Source organism: Scomber japonicus, chromosome 20, assembly GCF_027409825.1.
Source record: "Scomber japonicus isolate fScoJap1 chromosome 20, fScoJap1.pri, whole genome shotgun sequence".
NCBI lineage: Eukaryota > Metazoa > Chordata > Actinopteri > Scombriformes > Scombridae > Scomber > Scomber japonicus.
Window position 1 is genome coordinate 15165262 of NC_070597.1, and position 12977 is coordinate 15178238.

At 37.1% G+C, this 12977-nt stretch overlaps 1 protein-coding gene across 1 annotated transcript in view; it reads left to right on the top strand.

Annotated features, from left to right (window-relative positions):
* Positions 1-4838: 4838 nt before the first annotated feature.
* lrp2b (low density lipoprotein receptor-related protein 2b) overlaps positions 4839-12977 on the top strand; it is a 37287-nt gene continuing 29148 nt past the window's right edge. Inside the window, exons 1-17 of the mRNA XM_053341064.1 lie at positions 4839-4913; positions 5877-5987; positions 6246-6368; positions 6948-7064; positions 7242-7352; positions 7892-8008; positions 8282-8398; positions 8731-8874; positions 9315-9431; positions 9616-9744; positions 10072-10241; positions 10501-10724; positions 11074-11280; positions 11423-11625; positions 11787-11927; positions 12264-12473; positions 12680-12872. Coding sequence (XP_053197039.1) covers positions 4853-4913; positions 5877-5987; positions 6246-6368; positions 6948-7064; positions 7242-7352; positions 7892-8008; positions 8282-8398; positions 8731-8874; positions 9315-9431; positions 9616-9744; positions 10072-10241; positions 10501-10724; positions 11074-11280; positions 11423-11625; positions 11787-11927; positions 12264-12473; positions 12680-12872 — 2495 coding nt within the window. The 5' untranslated portion in view covers positions 4839-4852. The remainder of the gene's footprint in view (positions 4914-5876; positions 5988-6245; positions 6369-6947; positions 7065-7241; positions 7353-7891; positions 8009-8281; positions 8399-8730; positions 8875-9314; positions 9432-9615; positions 9745-10071; positions 10242-10500; positions 10725-11073; positions 11281-11422; positions 11626-11786; positions 11928-12263; positions 12474-12679; positions 12873-12977) is intronic.

Here is a 12977-nt window from a genome sequence, read left to right on the forward strand (position 1 = left end):
GTGCTGATACTATACTGTTTTGTTTTCTTCATTTAAAGAATCAGATCTATGTGAAGAAAATCCCTGTGATGTGGAAACTTCAAATTGTTCATCAAGCGATGGAAAGTTGAGCTGTATCTGTTTCGATGGCTACATTTATAGTAACTTCAGTAACTATATGTGCCTAGGTAAGTACATTAAATGAGTAGGAGAGAGAAAAGTGTGTGTGTGTGTGTGTGTGTGTGTGTGTGTGTGTGTGTGTGTGTGTGTGTGTGTGCAAAAATATAATTATCTTTAACTAAACTGCAAACTACCTCAACTTTTCCTGCTTCTGCAGCTTGTCCCAGTGGTCAGAAAGCAGATGGAAATGACACTTGTATCGAGTATGTGCTTAAATGTCACAGCATTTTCTGAAAATATAATATTTAGAATCTAAAGACAAGTAATTTGTCTAAGGTGAGGAGGCATAAGCTGAAACCCAGCAATTATTCTTCTCTTTCAGTTGTCCATTTGGTTATTCGGGTTTCAACTGCAATGACTGTGAGTATACAGTTGTGAGTTTCGTTTTTTTAACAATGGTGATACACAATTTCTGACAACATAAAAAGTCATCTCTATGTGACAGGTATCTATGTGAAACATAATCAATACATTACCCAGTAAGATAATATTCCTTCAGTATCAGTGCATGGCAAGTAAAATGTGGTAGAACTAGAGGCTCCTGGTTTGCATTGGTCTTTGATGCCTGCCTAATTAAAAGTGTCTATCCTATCCATGTATATACACAGTCTTGTGTGTATTACATGTGTTGTTCTTTACTTTGTATGTAGGTTACATGATTTCAGTGTTAGAATACCTGAATAGAGGGCAGCAAATTTGTTTGCATGTTTTCTTTGATACTGAAATGTAACTAAATATCCTAGAATGCTAGGACTTTGGTTTGCCGGTACTATGAAATGTATTCTAAACTGTTTCTTAAATTTTCTGTTTTAGAAAATAGTGTCACAGGGAAGTTGTTATTAAATCCATTAACTAGCTTTATTATTCACGTCACAATCTGTGTTTTATTAGCAATGGTTTTGGTGCTGGTAATAGTTGGCTCTCTGCTCGGGGGGTTCCTGCTCATCACAATCATCCTTCTGACTATACTTGCAACCAAGTGAGTTTGTCAGCCATTTTTTTCTCCATTTGTGATCATTCATTATTGCCTCTGCCACATCTCTGCCATCTCTCATTCAAGGTGCACATCAAACTTTATGTAACCAGACATGTTAATTATTAACCTTTTTTACTGTCACAAGGTAGCCTGGTAGTTTTAATCTGTATTCTTATTTTAGGCACAAATGCTACAAATACATACAGACAGTAATATATGTATTATATTTTGTTTTGTCTTGTTAGAGGCTCAAAGAAGAGCTCCAAGAAGAAGAAAAATAAAGACACTGGGAATACCTATGACAACTCCTCTCCTGTCAATCCCCTGGTTAACAGCAGTTTCGCCAGTAGTAATCCAACTTCAGTTAAAGGTGGTTCAGGTAATGGCCTGTCAAGCTTTGCAAATGCTGGGGTGCCCAGGATCCCACGTGCTACCTCCAACAACAGCTGGGACAACAGGACCAACCTGGAGATGACTCCAAGCAACAGTCGGCAGAACCTCATACCTGTGGGGAGGAACCAGGTGAGCATTAATTAATTGAAGAAATACAAAACCCTGAAAAGGTTTTAGTTTATGGAACAGAAAGTGCTTACATATGCAGAGTGGAAAAGAAATGAAAATATTCAGAAGGGTCGAAAGAGAGAACATGATGACACATGCTTTGTTTTTCAATTTAATCATGAAGAAACTTTTTCCTTTGTAGCGTCTCTACGAGGACCCAGATGACATGAACAGCAGCCCATATGCTCAGCGTCGACCCCAGGACAACCCATATGCTCAGAATCGACCCCAGAGCAACTTGTATGCTCAGAATCGACCCCAGAGCAACCCGTATGCTCAGGATCGACCCCAGAGCAACCCGTATGCTCAGAATCGACCACAGAGCAACCCATATGCTTCAAGCCAAGGGATGACCAACTCTTACTATGTGCATAATGATGGAAGACGATTCAATTAACGTGGAACCACAAAGGTTTATCCTACAGTGAAATTTACCCTGAAAATTTTATGAGGTGCGCCACTGACCTCAGAATTAAATTTTCTTACATTTTTTTTTTTTTTTTTTTTTCCAAATAACGGCATAACATTGATATCCCATTATGATAAGAGGAGTATAAACAGGGGCACTATGGGGCCAATCTGACCAATTATAATCCTTTCATTAATGATTCCTGCCTTTTCTTGGCTACTGCATGTGAAAGTTTGGGATTTTAAAAACATTGTGGTTCCATCTAAAGGTGTTGTCACACTCCATTTCAAAATATAATTTACTTAAGAATGTCTGATTGTTTAATGGCAATGAGTATATGAATATAGATATTGAAGCTCTAAGATCTGGCTGAGACCCAGAAATGCTGTTTGTCTTGCTCATCTATGAATTTATAAATTTGCAAAGTGCATCTTTTGTGAATGTGCAATCCTTTTACTTGTTAAATGTTTGAGGTTTATGATGAGGCATCATTTAATTTTGAAGTCAGTTGCTTGTAAATAAGATGAGTTTTCCTTCAAATCAGGGTATGTTGATTCCCTCTATGTATTCCAGGGTTATTTGTGTAAAATATTACCACATTGAAAGTGTTCAGTGTTCTTTTTTATATAACAAGTATATTTTGTTCATTTCTAACCACTTTCATGACCGATTGATACCAAACTATTATTCATCATAAATTATATTATATAACATCTGCAACTATCTTAACACTTATACGCACTTTGTATTTATGTTCTTTCACTTAAAATGTCATATAAGTGACCAATTTGAGACACTGGACTTCACCACAGTGAGTGAGATCACTTTCACACAGCAGGAAAAAGGTTAATTCACTGGTTCTTTTTTTTTTTCATTTTACATGTTTAACTGGATGCCATTAAAGATTAAACTATTTCAAGTCCATTAGCCTGGATATATTTCATTTACACATATGGCATACATTAAAGGTAATGCAATTTTTAGAGCTTTTACTGTTTAAGCAACAGCCTAGAACTGAGTTTCTGAAATGTTTAAATTCAGCATGGACATACTTCTAATCATTTTGTTTTATTAGTATTATTATTAACTGTGTCTGATCAAGTCACATTTAGTGACTACTATTTAGTGCAACAATTCAAATAATAAAGTCTTCTATAGAGTTTGTATGTTTTAGGGTGGTTTGTTGCTGACGATACACCACAGTGTCATTTTCGATACTACCACTGGAGGGCGCCAAACATCTTGTCTACAATATGGGAAAATGCTTTAAAGAAATGCACATTCCGTGCGTCCCACTTTGACTCCAAATACATTTTGATTTACAAAATAGTGTAGTTTTAAATCACCAAATTGTCCCCAAAGTCTATTATTGGGTTTTGGTGAATAATCTCCTGTGGGTTACTATTCTTTCAAGGACAAATATATTCTTGAATTCTTTCATCCTTTCATATAGATGTAAACTTTTATGACACAAAAAGTGCTTACAGTAGCTACTTACACTTTAAATAACTGCATGAAAGGTGAGTCATATAAAGCTGAATTCAAATTAAAATAATACGTTTTTAAAATAGCTGTAACAAATATCCACGCTAACAGTCAGCGCAGGGTTGGTGAAAAGATTATTTAGCTCTTAGCTTCACTCCAGTTTTTGAGGAGGATAAATAGGACACAAAATACTTCAACTGGCCTTTCACTGAGGCATCTTTTTCCACTCATAGATATTCATGAGATTTTCATAATTGCAGTTGAACAAAAGCTATGTCTTACTCCTTTTTTTTACTACCACAAAGCAATATTCCTTTGTGCAATAAAGCATACAGATTTACTGTCACAAGGTCACACATTGTGAAATGCAATGATAATGGCAGTAGAAGCTGCCAACCATGAATTTATTTGATAAATATAAATATAAAAAATGTCTCAATAGTTTGGCAAGGATTTGATATTAAAATGCTACATGCAGCAACTTTAAGTTAATGATCATTTTTCATTTCTCTGTGTAATCAGGACATAATTCATAGACATATTAAATGAATCTGTCTGCATGAAATAAGTTAAATAATAATAATTATTACAATACAATAATGTTTATTTTATGGATATTGTATTTGATTGCAATACATACAATAGATGGCACATTCATACACTATACCATATTTTTGCCATTACAAAACATTATATTTACTAATGTCTATATCACACTTAGTACTATAAAACATTCCAATTTAAAAATCCTTTGTAGACTATGATCACATTTGAATCACAGCTGAAATCAATATTTAGCCACAGTGATGTTTATCTTCAGTTTGTCAGTTAAATAATACATTTCAATTGCACTGTAGTGTGTAGGTACTTTTAATATGAATGTAAAAAAAAAAAAAGAAAAAACCATGTTCAGGCATCATGTAGTCTATACTAATCCTGGTTTCAGCTACAGACAGTGTTACACAAAAATGACTAGTTACTTTTTCATGCTGATGTAGACAACATACCAACAGGTAAAAGTTAATCTTAGATGAAGTTTTATGTAAAGGAGTGAGCCATAAAAAGCTGTATCACTCCATGTCACATTGTTGGTCAGCTGGTTGCTGAGTTATACATCTCAATCCCAAAGGTGCTGTCTTCTCCATGCTCATTTGGGGGAAAAAACGGAGTTCGGGTGCAGTTTTAGCATGACTGAACACTTACACTAAAAACCTGAGCAGTGAAACAAAAGAGCATCAAGGGGCAAGTGTGAGGACTACATTATGGGCCTTGGAGGTCTTCTATCTCTTCTACTGCTGTCCCAAGGAATTCAGCTTGTTCAAGGTATGTTTATACTTTTTTTTTTTTTTTTTACAACAATACTTTTTCTTGTGACCAATATGCTGAAGTTAATGCTATAAGTTAGGAAAAAGTGAAAGTACTAGGTAATGGTCAATAATAACTAGCTGGAGTTTTACATATTGTTGCAATTGCATCATCACAGTGAGATGTTTTGGAGATATTGTTTTTTCCCCATTACTGTAGGAAACTTAAAAAAAAAAAAAAAAAGAAAGTGAGAGATTCATTGAGATAAAATGAGTAGTCTGGCACCCTTTCTGACATCAACAAAAAACATTTAACTGAGTGAAAACCATGCAAGTATGGGCAGTTTGGAAACTAATAAAACTTGATGATTGAACTTTTAAAGGATGCAGGTGATTTTAAAGTATTGTGCAATAAATTAACAAATAAACATTTACCTCTAAAGAGCATTAGCATTTTGATGGGAATGCTACATCCATGCCCTTGTCATTTAATGGTATTTGATAGTCTGTGCAAGATTTTTTTTCTTGTCATAAATTTACAGTACAAAATGATAATTTTTTGACATACTGGATGGTCACTTCACTCATCAAAATATGAAACAAAATGCACATATTGAGCTATGTCTCTGCTGATCAGACATGGATTATCTGTTAAATAAATTATTTCCCCACATACTCCAAGGTCATAAAATGGGCAGTTAATTCATGGTGAAGAATTAACTATACTTTAAATGCTGAATCACATGTTTAGAGGAAGTAACAGTAGCTACTGCTGTCATAAACATGGTAACTCATTTGTGAAGGAAACCATATCTTTTCATATAAGTGTTATTGATATCAAACATTAAAACGTGCAGTGTTACTATGACTGAATGTATTTTGAAGAGTATTGAATGCACAAGTGAGTTGTGTCCACACAATGATAAATGATGATGATAAATGTTTTAAACCTATCATTCTGTCTCTGTGTTTTTTCTTGCAGGAAATTGTGGTAGTGGGGAGTTTCAGTGCACCAGTGGACAATGTATTAACATCGCCTGGAGGTGTGATGGAACTAAAGACTGCACAGATGATTCAGATGAGCAAAACTGCCGTGAGTAGAACAAACAAATCACTGGAAACTCAGTCAGCAAAAAAATTAGCAAAACCATTTTAAAAATCCAGTATTTCCACACTCTTTTATTGCATAAATTTACCAGATATATGTGAATGTCCAAGTCCATAATCTATTAAATAGGAAGGTGAAATTTGGCAGTAAAAAAAGAGAAAAACTGTAGGCTACTGGAAGCAGAAAACCTTAAGCAATATTATTTATGTGAAAACTCTTCTATTGTTTTATTCTTTGTGGCAGCACCTCCTTCATGCAGCTCACAGGAATTTAAGTGTGTAACCAGTGGTGAATGCATCTCGTTGGGATTTGTCTGCGATGGGGAGGAAGACTGCATCGATGGCTCAGATGAACAAAGAGCATGTGGTATGTCGTTCGTGTGCCGCTGTTAAGGAAGAGTGACTGAAATTCTGTGGCTATTTCCTGTGGAAAGGTTTTGATTATTAATACACCTTGAACAAAAAACGTTTTGTCCTGAAGATAGGATCAGATGAAATCATGTACAAAAAATGTAAGAGAACATTGTCAAAGATCAAAAAGTTGCCTTTTCATGCACAGTCATAAGGAGTTAAACCACCAGGTGGCCACATCACCTCATAGAAAACAATGCATGCTGTTACAATGAAACAACATTCAGTGTATGTACATAGCAACACTTTATGCCACCTTTTGAACGTTCCTTTCCATTGTCTGTTACTTTATGACATACATCATTTTAGTAGTGTAAGAAGAAACAGGTCTATGCAGGTCAAAACTTTACTATGATCTTTATGACAAAATTATTATTATGGTCAAACAAAATTGATTTTCAGTAACATCGACTGACAACACAACAAAATGACCTGCATTTTTTAAACAGAAGCTGACAATTTTCTTGTTAAGGAAGTGCAAGTTTAATTCCTGTACAGCACATTTTGCATGTTGTAATAAAATTCCTTGGTTCAGGAGGACGGACCTGCAGCCCAGATCAGTTCACCTGCCGAGAGGGCCAGTGTGTCCCCAAAAAATACAGATGTGACCATGTGAAGGATTGCGTGGACAACTCTGATGAAAACAACTGCGGTAAGAACTTAAGATGAACAGGGCAACTCATTACCATGCACATTGATATAATATAATACTGATCAGTTATAGGCTATGAGGTATTTGTGTTCAATGTTATAAACTCAAACTCGGTTTTTGTTTTATAGGCATAATATGAAAAGTCCCTTTCATAGAGTAAGTTTGTGTTTTTTGCAGACTATCCACGATGCACTGAGAAGACGTGCGCTAATGGGGCCTGTTACAACCACTCTCAGCATTGCAATGGGCTACAGGACTGCAGAGACGGCTCTGATGAATTCAACTGCAGTGAGTAGACAAGATGTTTTAATCCCAGATTGGGTCACAATAGCTACAATAGAGTTAAATGTTTCTTTTTTGTATATTTTTTTCTTTACTGCATTGTCCAGGAGCTGAAATCTAACATGACTTTGAATATGCTAGTATAATATGCTAAACTATCCCATTTTAGACATTTCCAGATACCCCAGAGACTCTTGTATCCAGCTGCGATAAATTATGTCAGCTGCACTATACAGATGTTAATGTAAATTTTCATGCCAGTTGGATAGAAGAATGTTTCAGGAATCTGTCAATGTCTCAAAAACAGTAAAATGTTGTGCAATGATTTATATTTGGCTTGTATATTTGAAATTGCCATACTATATGCTTAATGATGCACCTTTGGTTCTTTATCAATTTTGTTTCCCTGTAATCTTTGTGAAGTGTTGAAACTTACCCTGTCATTGCGCAAGTTTAACTAATTAAGGTTGTTTTATTACCACTGGGTTTCAATAATTAACACATTGTTTGACCTGTTGTAAATTCAATCTTTTTTTTTATTCTAGCGACTCAGCACTGTCCAATCCACCGGTATCAGTGTACAAATGGCTACTGCATTCCACATTCATTTGTGTGCGACCACTGGAATGACTGTGGGGACAACAGTGATGAGCAAGGCTGTGGTGAGGACTGAATAGAGTTTAATAAGAGGTTCAACTTACATTCAATTGGGACACAAAAGGCATGTAAAAGTAGTTGAGCTGATAAAATGACCCTAAAAGAAGGCCATCGTAGCATCCAAACTGTGAAAATACTACATGTATAATATTCAAAAAGAGTGATTATTGTGACACTGATGTTATATAAGTCCATATTTTTTGTTGCACTATATAGAAAGATGGGCAACACTTCAACCTGAATTAATGTGAGTTCTCAGTGTATTCTTTATTCTTCAGTGTACCAGAGCTGTAATGGCAATGAGTTTACATGCTCAAGTGGCCGTTGCATTCCTCAGCGCTGGGTCTGTGACCAGTTCAACGACTGTGGGGACTACAGTGATGAGAGAGGATGTGGTGAGAAAATGTGCTTTTAGAGGTGGATTAATTGGGGAAAAAATGAAATGGAAATCCAGGTTAGACATAAAGACTACACTGTAATATTAAATATGTGTCATTGGCAGAGTTGAAGATAGATTAGTAGGAGCATGAAATTAATTTAAAAGTAAAAGAGTTTAATTCCAAAAAAGTACTAAAATACTATTAGAAACTTGTGACTTTGTAAAATGATTGTTTAAAGTGAGGTAATAACTCATTTTTGGAAAATAATCTAGCTAAAGACTTGTAAGAGTTAAATGTAAAATCTCTCTAATTCATAATGTACACTGGTGTGTTCATGTGGTTTTTAGATAGCAACTCTCGAGACTGTTACCCTGGTGAATGGGGATGCCCGGGCTCGGTAGTATGTATACCAGTAGGAAAAGTGTGTGATGACAAACCTGACTGTCCTGGAGGAACAGATGAGACCAACTCTACAGCTCAGAAAACCTGTGGTAAGGCTGACAGATATCTACATGTATGAGTCCCCTACTAAAAGAAACCTTGTACCCATAGTACTGCTAGAGCTTTTATTGAGAGGAAACAAAGAGAATCACGTTAGCAAGATGGTCAGTCGTAAAATGTCCCTCATTTGCAGCATAGGGCTGTAAATTTAGGTGCAAGGGTTTTAGACATCATACTGTGGTGTACTCATAAATGTTTCTCAGGAGTCAGCTGTTCAGGATTTAATATGATCACAGCTTTCAACATTATTGCTGCCTTTGCACGTGCTTGGTTTTAAGATTAAACTTTTTCAGGTAATTTTCCCTAGGAAAGCCTCCATATTCAGTTGATGATGGCTTTAATAGGCACAATAATGATTGCAGTTGTGATGATGCAATGGTTAAACCTAAGATTTGTCAATGATCTTGATTTTTATGTCCTATACTCATAGGCCTGGACCAGTGCTCGACCTTGAGCTGCGAGTATCTTTGCCACCCGTCTCCTGAAGGTGGTGCTTGCTACTGCCCTGATGGTTTCATTGTAGCCAATGACAGCCGTTCCTGTGTGGGTGGGTGCCAAATATATTTGTTTTCGTGAATGCATCTACATTTATTCTTGTTTTAGCCTGTAACCTGAGCATTCTCCAAAAGATACAATTACCAGGTTAACTTCACAGCACTGTGGTTTAAAACACTGGTATAAATTCTCACCTTTATGCCTACATAAAAAAGGTTATTTGTATTATTCCACAGACTATAATGACTGTCAAATCTGGGGAATCTGTGACCAGGTGTGTGAAGATCGACCTGGGACGCATCACTGTAGCTGTGCTGATGGATACTTCTTGGAGCAGGGTCACGTCTGCAAAGCAAATGTGTCAGGTACAGGGGGTGACACATTACAGAGTTGCTTTAGATGATCTGCTGCTACAAGATCTGTGGGGCGTTTAAAAGCTCAACATGACACAGTTAGGCAGACAAGACTTTCGAAGATGGGTTCTCATAGGAGACCATGAGTCAAAACATGCACAAATGCACACATGAATGCAAATAGTATTGATTTTGGACACCAGAGTATCTGACCCTTAAAGGCCTTTCTTTCCAACACATTTTCTAAAAGTTTGTTTTTCTAATGTTTGAGGGTTTTAAATGTATCTCAAATGCCCAAGATAAATACAACAAAATGAAATACTGAAATTTGTTTTCCAGGTGGAATTCCACAGCTAATTTTCACCAACGGCGGCGATGTGATGATGGCTGATATACACGGACGCTTTGCCAGAACTCTGGTGCCTTCCCAGGGTAAAGGTTATGCTGTAGGCGTTGCATACCACAAGAATAGTGAGACAGTCTTCTGGAGTGACACATACACCAAAAAGGTCAGTCTGGATTATTGTCTGGTGACATTTTGATATCAGATCTATTTACTATCTACCTTCTTCTTTGCTTCTTTATATGGTTGCCAAATAGAAGGTGTATTTGTTTTAATAGATAGTTCAGCAGTAATCATTTCTTTTGTCCACTACTGGAACTCTACTGGAACAGTTGTGCATTAAATACCTTGCTCAAGGGTGATGGGCAGGAGTTGAGTTTGGAATGGAAATGCATTCATCCCAAACCCTTTCATTCTGTTGCCAGGTATATTCTGCCAACTATAATGGCGGTGACATTAAGGAGATTCTGACTGCTGCAGTCCACAATGTTCAGAACCTCGCTGTGGACTGGATCAACTTCAAACTCTATGTATTAGAGGCCACTGTGGAGCGCATCGACATGTGCGACTTTGATGGAGGGAATCGGGTCACCCTGGTGGCTGAAAATCTGCAATCTCCTCATGGCCTCGCCCTGGACCCGACAGTTGGGTGTGTTTAAATGCTTTAGTCTTTCAAAGCTTCCAAACTATTACACGACATGTCACATCATTTGTCAATGTCATCACTATTGGTATTAAAATGATCATTGGTAGAAATGATTTTTTTTAAAGAATCTTTACTAGCATTGTTTTTTTCTGCACAAAGACACTTGTATGATTTTCTTCTTTTTTTTAAATGGGGGAATGATATACTGTGGTCAAGAGTCTGCTCCATGTCATTTGTAGGGGATTACATGTTTACGTGTTGTCACTATCATTAAGCTTATCAGAAATGTATGCATCGTATAACTGACTTACTGTATGACACCTTTAAGTCTTTATTTTTTATTTGTTTGTAGCTACATGTTCTTCACAGACATGGGTTATGCTGGTGAGCAGATGAAGCTGGAACGCGCCTATATGGATGGCAGTAATCGTCTAGAGTTGGTGAAGAACAGGCTTGGCACTCCAACAGGAATTACCATAGATATTGTCAACCAGAGGGTCTACTGGTCTGACAGCCACTTTGACACGGTGGAAACCGTTACGTACAGTGGTTTGGACAGGTAAAAGTTATACTGAAAATGCTATTGTATACTCATTAAAAAAGATGTTTCGGTGTGTAGAGACTAACTTTGGGTTGAAATGTAATGATGCAGCTGCAGTATATTGAGCTGCACTTGAGTCTGAGGTGTTGCTGTTCCCCAGGAAAATAGTCCTCAATGGTGGAACCCAGGCCCCACATCCTTTTGGAATTGCTGTGTTTGAGAACCATGTGTTCTTCACTGATTGGACCAAGATGGGTGTAGTGAGAGCTAACAGGTTCAACGGCAGCAATCCAACACTTCTTTATCGAACAACAATGCGACCGGGCCATGTTGTTGTCTCACACCCTGTTCTGCAACCTTTTGGTAAGGAGATGCAATAATTACTGTTTGCGGCTGGGCAGAAAGTGAAACCCACTCTTTTTTCTTTTTGTTCAGACTTTTAATACTCCAAGTCTAATCTGTTATATTTGCACTAACTAATAATACACCATTGCAATCATCAAATGATCCATCTTGTCTCACAGTGATGAACCCTTGTGGTAGACACAATGGTGGCTGTCAGCAAATCTGTGTCTTGAGTCACCGCTCTGACAATGATGGTCTGGGCTTCCGCTGTAAGTGTCGCCATGGTTACGACCTGCAGCCTGACCGGCGGACATGCTTCAGTAAGTTTCTTTGACATAGAGGGCAAAATGACCTGATATTTAGAGTTAGTCTCTTACTCAGTTCACATTATTTTTCGTGCTTTCTGCTAGATTTCCATGTTATTGTATTAGTCATAATAAAACTTCAAATGTTGTGTAATTGACAGTTTCTAAATTGGAATAATTTTATTACTTTTATTATTTATCAAAGGCAGGTACAAATAAATGTATTCATATCTAGTAACTTCTTTTTTAAAAACTACTATTCAAATCTTTACTTGCAAGAACATACAATTAAACATGTCAGGGATTTAGGATTTAAGAGACAGTAACCACCGTCACTGACTCTTTAAACAGAGGTGAAGGACTTCTTGTTGTTGGCCACCTCTCTGGCGGTGCGGGGAATCCCACTGAACGTATCCCTCCAGGAGGACATCACCCTTCCCCTCACTGGGCCCGGGACTTCTTTCTCTGGCTCTGCTGTGGAGTTTGACAGCAAAGAGGAGTCAATTTTTTACAACGACAGGTCCAGAGGTCTTGTCTATAAGTCAAACCTCAATGGCACCAGTGAGTTTTTACAATATTTGTGTAATAAGCACTGTTACAACTGCACTGTATTAGAACACATAATGCTATGTAAAATAAATGTAAGTAGATTTTTTGCTGATAGGGAACCATAATGATAATGATGATGTTAGATTTTGTGTTTCGTAGCTCCATTCCCAACCCTGTGTGTCACATTGATGACTATAACTTTCTGTTTGCATCGTTAGTTCATCAGATTTTGACAGGCTACAGAGTGGGAATTATAGATGCCATGGCATACGACTGGACCTCCCAGGTTTTGTTTTGGACCACAAGCACCTATAGGTCAGTGGTGGCCTTCAGAGTCACAGACAAGTCCAGACGAGACATTGTGATTGGACTGAGGAACCCTAAAGGAATTGCAGTGCATCCCAGTGCTGGGTGAGTGTTAAAATAAATCAGTTTCAGTGTCATTTGGACTTAGATATCACATAAATTCTGGTACTGCCACCACAGAGACACTTCAACTGTTACTCTCATTAACAT